Genomic DNA, 8,256 nt, shown 5'->3' with positions numbered 1-8,256 from the left:
TGTTTTGACTTCGCTCATTTCATTGTCAAACTTTATAACACTTGACAGAAAAAGAAACTTTTTAAAAACCCGGTATCTTGCCATCATTTGACACAGATGACAGACGAGTAAACATGCAGCGGTAACGTAATCACGGCGCCCGCTGAATTCCGGCCATGTCACTTTTCGATTTTGCAATTTACTTGAACGTAGCAAAAATCTCCCAAAATATTTGTCGCTGATCGTAACTTTTTATATTCTATATTCACGGTTCAAAATTAATGTTGTTTTCATGTCGTAAATATTTTATTCTCGATCGACCGTCCGGGAAACTTCCTTCTGCTCTTTCTGAAAACTGTGTATCAATAGTTATTTGCTTTTTCATCAATATTTGTTTTGCATAAAGCAAGCTAACAAGATCTGTACCTTGCTGAGTTCGCATTTGTTAGAGTTAATAGTATTTTCGGTCCGATGCTTCTGTTTTAAGAGGGGTACATTGTTTCGGTCTCCCATCCAAACACTAACCCCGCCCGGCAGGGCTTAACTTCAGTGAACTTTAGTATTAGAAAGCCTTCAGATGCTCAGAGGGCACACTTGTGGTAAAAAGAAGTTGTGAGGGAACTTGAAAATTATCAACATGTCAGCCCAGAAGCCAATGTTTCTCGCTTCTCTTTTATTTGTTATTCTTCAGAGACTGGAATGCTGTATTTCAATACCACACAATTCAGTGCCTTCTGATTTTCTGTAGCACGTACCACAGGCAACCCAGTGTATGCTTCACAGAAGCATCTCGTTTATTTTTTTCCGTGTCGGGAAAAGTCTTGCCTGTCACTCCCCTGCTAAGTGGTGTCTTTGTGCATAGAGTCTTCTGTGCGTATTTTGTTAGGTTTGAGGGGGCTGGGGTAATGCGTAGCTTGCTCTGCACAATTAACCTGTAATGGCGTCCGAAGTCACTGTAACGCGAATGGCGTTTTAGTAAATCTTTAAAGAAAATATACCCATATGGAGCTCAAGAATGGAACGTCAAGACAGGTGGTGAAACATAAAGATCTGGAATCTTAAAAGCGACGAGTAATGGACTTCGACAGCGTGAATCTTTCGCCCGTCGAGCCGAAATCAAAATGAGCTGTACTTTTAATATTTCGCCAAGGTGGTGTTACGTACAACACTGAAACCAAATGGAAATTTCTCTGGTAACTTACGGGTGCAACAAAGACAGAGAAGGAATCGAACACCACAAGTAGATCTGTGATCTCTGTTGTGTCTCACAGTGTTTACTGAAGTCGCATCTATTTAAAGTTTGCCTGTTTGTCTGGCAAGTAACATTCATTTTGTACTCAACTCTGCAAAGGTTAAAAAAAATTGGAAATGTGACAGTGAAAAATTATTTGAATGAAAGCTTGTTGTCTCTTTTGTGCTTTATTATGTACGGTCAAGGTTCTTTCGAAAAGGGTTTGATGTGAACTGTCAGAAATTTATTGTGTGTTTCCCTTGCACCCACGCAACTGAAATAGGAAGGGTTTCTTGCCTCTTATAGCAAATATGTTGCTTGTTTCAATAAATGTTTTGCTGGAAATTATTTCTGTGAAATTTCCAGCTTTTGTAAATTTATCATGTTGTGTAATTTTCGAGCTTAGCAAATTTGCATACATGTGTTGAAATGTGATACGGGGAGAATTTTTGTGGTAACGCATAAGTCACGAAAATAAACAGGTCTGTTGGAAGCGTGCTTGAGTTTCAACAAAATGACCCCCAAAATCAGCAAAAGATTGTGACGCTGATGAATAATAAAGTAGCTGCTATTACCAAAACGATGGAATTACCTGGTGATAAATAACCTTGTCTTGATAACCTTGTCTTGGAGAGTAAATTTTTGATTTTCCAGAAACAATGGTCAACCTCTGAGAGTTGGGCGATTGTGATCTTTGTGTTGAATTCGCACATTTCTTGTCAAAATTTATAACAATTGAAAGAAAAAGAAAACTAACAAAAAAAAACCCGGTATCTAAGCATTATTTAACACAGATGCTTCACTGTTTCGCGAGTAAACATGCCGCGGTAACTTGATCACTGCGCCCGCTGAATTCGATGTGCTATTTACTCGGTGCAGCCAAAAGTACAATTACAACAAGACAACTAAAATCTCCCAAAATGTTTTTCGCTGATGGTAACTTTTTATCTTCATGGTTCAAAATTAATGTTGTTTTCATGTCGTAAATTTTGTTACCGATGGCAAAATATTTTATTCTCGATCGACCGTCTTGAAACTTCCTTCTGCTCTTCTTAAAAACTGTGTATCCATATTTATTTACTTTTACATCAATAATTGTTTTACATAAAGCAGGCTAACAAAATCTGTATCTTGCTTGGTTCGCATTTGATAGCATTAAAATATAATTTTCGGTCCTATGCTTTGACACAGATACTTCACTGTTTGGCGAGCAAACATGCCGCGGTAACTTCATCACGGCGCCCGCTGAATTCCGGCGATGTCACTTTCGATTTTGCGATTTATTTGCGCAGCCAAAACGTAAAATAACAAACTTGAACATTGCAAAAATCCCCCAAAATGTTTGTCACTGATCGTAACTGTTTATATTCTATATTCACGGTTCAAAATGAATGTTGTTTTCATGTCGTAAATATGTTATTCTCAAGCGATCGTCCTGGAAACTTCCTTCTGCTCTTTCTAAAAACTGTGTATCAATTGTAATTTACCTTTGCATCAATATTTGTTTTCGCATAAAGCAAGCTAACAAGATCTGTACCTTGCTGAGTTTGCACTTGTTAGCATTAATAGTATTTTCGGTCCGATGCTTCTGTTTTATGAGGGGTATATTGTTTTGGTCTCCCATCCAAACACTAACCCCGCCGAACAGGGCTTGACTTCAGTGAACTTCGGCATCACAAAGCTGTCAGATGCTCAGCGGGCACGCTTAAACTTGTGGTGAAAAAAAGTTTATCAACATTTCAGCCCAGAAGCCAATGTTTCTCACTTCCCATTTATTTTCTTCAATCTTTCTGGGTTCAGTACTTTGCTAGTAACCACATGTCCTCAGCCTATTTACGCAAGACTTCTACCATCGCACTACAATGATAGACAATACCAAAACAATATTGTGCACTGTTAGAGCTACATATTACGCAAGGACAGATCTGTTTTGGCGAACGAACGTGTTAGGACCTGTGAGCCAAAGGGCCTCGTCTGGTATGACTTCTTAATGACCCCCCAACTTGAAAAAAATTGCCTGGAACGGTGCACCTACCACAGGCAACCCAGTGTACCCTCACGGAGGGTCTAGTTTTAGGTACAGCTGTACCTATAAACATTATGTAAGTGCTCACCATTCCTCTTTAAACATGGATTTAAAAAGATTTGATCTCGATTTGCCACGACAAGAACAGTGGGTCTTCATTTTAAATTAGTTAATAATCACAAATTACCCCTAGTTCTACGTCCGTGTCTGCTCATGGAATATTTGTAACGTGAAAACAAAATGTTCATTGATGAAATCTAAGCAGATGCAGTAGGCCAGACCATTACTATCATTATTTGTTTTACATAGTGAAATGTGAGACTACACTTGATCTCACGAAATTAATCTAAAAATTTCTAATTTGCCTTTTACTGCCATTAACATACAGTAATTCCATCTGGTGCAACAGAACCATCACAAAAAATCGATCCACATTATTCCTACCTCACCACAGACTTTTTTTACACCGCCCTAAAATTATGCCATTGGTTTATGTATTTTGGGCATGAGATTGAAGCAATAAAAAATTTCAGTGCATACTAATTGTTACAATTTATGTGTAAAAAAACCCTGTAGCATTATGGAGTCAAACGAAAGTATGATTAAATTTCTTTGAAAAGCTTTCATCAAACCATGATAACTATTATGATGACGCATACCGAGAAACATGAGAAACATGAAATATTGTGCAAACGAACAGTCTTCTTTCAAATACGTATAAAATTATGTTATTAATAATTGTTGCCCTTCGCATTTTCGTTCGCTTCACCTTAAGTAAACATAGAGTTTTAACCCATTCAGCGTATTTTAACTTCTAAGTTCCTCCGCGAGTACATTAATAATGCTTCACTTCTAAAAAAGAACATAAAAAACTCGAAACGAATAAAATGTATTGATTTGCCGAATGCGTTGTATTACTTTCACTGCGCCATTACACAGCGGGTCGCGATAGTCGTGCGCAGTTTACATTGTCTAGTATGTGGTTTTACAATTTCAAAAAGCCTTAAACGTTTGACCTGTCCCATTACCGAAAAAAATCCCTAGAATATAAAGAATCTTACGCAAATATGCACAAGATTTTATGCTAATTAATCAACCTTCAATGATTTTATAAACAAATCGAAAATTGGAAAACTAAATTAAAATTGCTTACAGCTGTAAAACTTTTAAACTTTCTATGTAGATTGTTTGCTGTTCAAGTTTTAATATCACAGACAAAATGTTTGCGGTTTATACGAGACGATATTCATTAACCTACATTTGTTGCTTCTTTGCGGGGCATCGTTTGCGGTCAAACAAAAGCGATATCGACTCTCGATCCGAATAATTACGGTTTCACTATTCTTTGCTAATCCTATCCAACAGAGATCAGAGAGAAAGTAAAAGGTTTCTTAACCCGAGACCGGTATGGAATTCATTACATCCAACCAAATTATAGCTCAAGTCTCCGAATAACAAAGACAACTTGGCCTATAATCCATACATGAAGAGAATTCCTCGTGAATTAATCATAACTCTGATAGTCTTAGAAAAAGCCCAAGTAATGTCTCTTATAATTAGATTTTAAGGCCGTAGCCACCGAAAAAAAAAATTGCTTTGTGTGTAAGTTTCTGTTTAAATTGCATGGAGCGCTTTGCTAAAAATTGTTTGAAAACAATGCAAAATATAAAAAATCATTTTCGGCCATTTCTCTTTGTTTTCAAGTCCACCTGTTCTAAATTTGCTGATCGTAGTCGACGTTCAAAAACAGAGAAAAATAATATGAAACGGTAATTTGACAGTGTAATTTCCAAACTGCTTCGCGCGATCGAAAAGTACACTGTCGCGATCCTACAGGGACAAGTGCAAACATTTCGCGTGCCGTTTTCGACGAAGGCTGGGGTGCAATGCGCGACACAATGACTGTCTTTTCAAATTATTAAACAGAAAACGTTTAACTTGAATAATGGTTGGGAAATAAGTGGCCTAACTCACGCTACAAAAGGGTATTAAGAGCTGCTTTTGTATTCAATTCAAAGGTGTTTAGCATTTTTCCGAAAAAATATTATTATATTATTAAAAAAATTCTGACAACTGTGTTCTGCAACCTGTGAAAGAATCGTCATTGCCAAAATTAAAGACTGGTCGTCTTTTATGTCGACATAAAACATGCAAAATAAACACAAATCCAGATATTTCACATTATCTCTCTTCATGAAGATACGGCGCGCTATAAATCTACGTTTAAGGTACTTACCAAACATTCAAGGCAAGTTGAAGTAGCCGAATACGTGTGTCCGGTCCAATTCGTTCCGCAATCAATGCGCTCAAGTATTCCCTTAAAATCATTGTAGCTGTTGGAAGCGTTACTGTCGGCCTCTTGCAGATCAGTTGCTTGTTTTTGGCAAAATGTTTTGTTCCGAAAGAATTCAGCGCTTACAGTGCGATTTAAGGGAAAAGAAGAACAAAATTCCAAGCGGTAGTGTTTGTAGTTTTTGAACGAGTTGCTCATTTCGTCGCCTTGCCCTTGACTTGCGCTGCAATCTTCGCAAGCGCATGCCAGATGAGTCCAACATTTCGAAGTGTTTATTCGCATACCACAATAATTGTGAGCCTCACCAACACCCAATCTAGCGACCGTGACCAAGAGGTTTAAGATAAGAAGGGCGCAAAATGACGGAGGAGCCGGAGAGCGTAAAATAAAAGCGCTATCATTGAACGGCCGGTGGTGTTGTCTGCTCCATGTTATGGGGTCTTTTCCCGCGTATGTCTCCCGCATAAGCGATCCAATACATCGAGAATGTACAACACAGCTTTAAATACGACCAGAGCTTTTAAAACCTCTTGGTACCTTGGTGTGAATGATGCGAAGCCGTGAAAAATTGGAGCCTTGAAGAACGACGCGCTTCTCAATTGGGTTGCTGTAATTGACTAAGCTTAGACTTGTGTAATCTTTCTCAGGTCTAAAGGACGACGCTACCGGCGGATTAATTCCCTTCTCCGATCACAAGTGCCTTTTCGATGACCAACTTGCAAACAAAGTTGAAATGTAGCAAGCGGAAATAAAACGGGAAAATTTTCTTCCAAATTTGGGCTGTTACAACGCATGTGCTGTAATTGATTCCCCTGGGTATTGTAAAATATTCCTCCATCGTTGTAACGACATCGTAATTACAATAATTATTGAATTCTAAATAACTAAAATGCCCTGTAGGATTAACTTTATTTATATTTTTATTTGCTTCGATAACAATGACAAAAAATACAGTAAACTGAAAAATTGAAAGGACGGAATTCGATTGCATTAACGCATTACTAAAGCACAGGATTGCTTTACTGTTTTCTTCCTTTTCTCACATTAGTGGTCTTATCATTGTGATGGATCAGGGCCTCGGGGATAAATGCCTGATTTTAAAAAAAATCATCTTGCGCTGTCAAGCTGGTCACTGCGGAGATTCTTCTAGAACCCATGTTTTGAATGCCATCATATGCTAGTTGCTCCTCTCCTATCATTTGAAACCAGGCCTTTTGAAGAGAGAGGTGGGGTAAGGTTACATTGATAAGGGCATCCCCGCGTCCCCGTTCCTCGACACTAGTGACATTGGCATCCCCGGTGGCAATAGCCAAAACACTGATTGGTCATCCCTTGAAAGCCTGGTACAAAGGCCACCGAGGGCCTTTGCATTACATTGCATTAATATTCCTCATTACCTTCATTAAAGCGTCGCCGGTCAATTTAGTCTGCACTAACTTGGCGAACTGTCCCTTAGACTGTGTCATCCTCTTCACTTGATCTATTGGCATCTGTAACAGCTCTTATATCTTTATCCAGGGATCGTGATAATGCCTCCGCGTGGGTCTGGCAAATAACAGCTCCTTTGTTTATATAGCCGTGTTTTCAGTTCGGCCGGCATACGTGCCCAATGTATAATATTTGATGTGTTGTGCATAAGCGAAGTCTTGCAGAGGTGTGGTGTTTACAATCTTCTGAATGGCCTCATTTTTATACACAAGCTGGTACTCTCCTTCTTCCTTGTTACGTCTCTTCCATCCACCTCTGACCATACTTCGAAGACACTGGAACCGGCATACCTCCATTTTTTTCACTTCCTCTTCCTTCGGTAACCAAGCTTGCAGTCCATGTGTCAGGTGTGACCCAACACATGCTTCCGATCAGCTTACTCCGCGTCATCAAGTTTACATTAGGAAGCTTACGAAACGAGTACGACGACGGCCACGAGGAGTTCATTTAAAAATACAAGTTCACGTTATTCATATCACTACGAAACTATTTCATGTCGTTTCGCGTTAAAAATGTGTAGTAACTGTCGAGGAATTAAACTGGTGCTTATCCGAGTAAATACGGTATTACAAATATTTGTAATTGAGCGACTTTCGTATGACCTTGAAAAAGTGTTCCCAATTTGAGTTTCACGGACAATTGTTTGGCAAGATCAAAACAAAGCTTCTCCTTATTCCCGCCAAGGAAACTCATCGTGTGGGCAGTAAACATTTAAAATGACGTCAAAGCGAAATGCCGATCGCTTTCCAGAGAGTTCCATGGAGAGATGACGCTGGCATCCGCGTTTGCTAAGCCAATAAAAATTCGCCCTCGTTTGTTTTCGTTATTTTTCAAGGTCACGTGAAAGTCGTTCTATTGGCGTTGCGAATTTGTACTTACATGAAGATATCGATTATCACCATTACATTGATAATCCAGGCTAGGAGAAGTATGTAAAATATCAAAGACAAGTGAATATGGAACTCAGAAAAGATCCAAGTTCCAGGCAGGATTTAAGCCCACGACGCTTTTGGCCTAAACCACCAAGGATAAGGGTTATCTGTCGGCTTGCATCACACAGTCACATCAAATTAAATCAACACATTGGGATCATCACTTGGCTCAGAAATTGGCGCGCTAAGCAAATTTGTATTTTGCTTTCGCCATTAGGCTGAAAATGTCATTGAGCATTAAGGATAAAATTTCTTTTTTTACCCAAATGTTGTTGATTGATAATTAAGTCTCACAGGTGTTTCACTT

General features: G+C 38.8%; 1 protein-coding gene across 1 annotated transcript in view; it reads right to left on the bottom strand.

Moving 5' to 3' along the window:
- Window positions 1-6,316, bottom strand: part of LOC138030009 (uncharacterized) — a 10,202-nt gene extending 3,886 nt beyond the window's left edge. Inside the window, exon 1 of the mRNA XM_068877863.1 lies at window positions 5,473-6,316. Within this exon, the coding sequence (XP_068733964.1) occupies window positions 5,473-5,994 (522 nt within the window). The 5' untranslated portion in view covers window positions 5,995-6,316. The remainder of the gene's footprint in view (window positions 1-5,472) is intronic.
- Between the last annotated feature and the right edge of the window lie 1,940 nt (window positions 6,317-8,256).

This window comes from Montipora capricornis, chromosome 13, assembly GCF_036669925.1.
Source record: "Montipora capricornis isolate CH-2021 chromosome 13, ASM3666992v2, whole genome shotgun sequence".
NCBI classification, from domain to species: domain Eukaryota; kingdom Metazoa; phylum Cnidaria; class Anthozoa; order Scleractinia; family Acroporidae; genus Montipora; species Montipora capricornis.
Note: the sequence above shows the minus strand (reverse complement) of the source record. Positions and strands in the feature narration are given on the sequence as shown.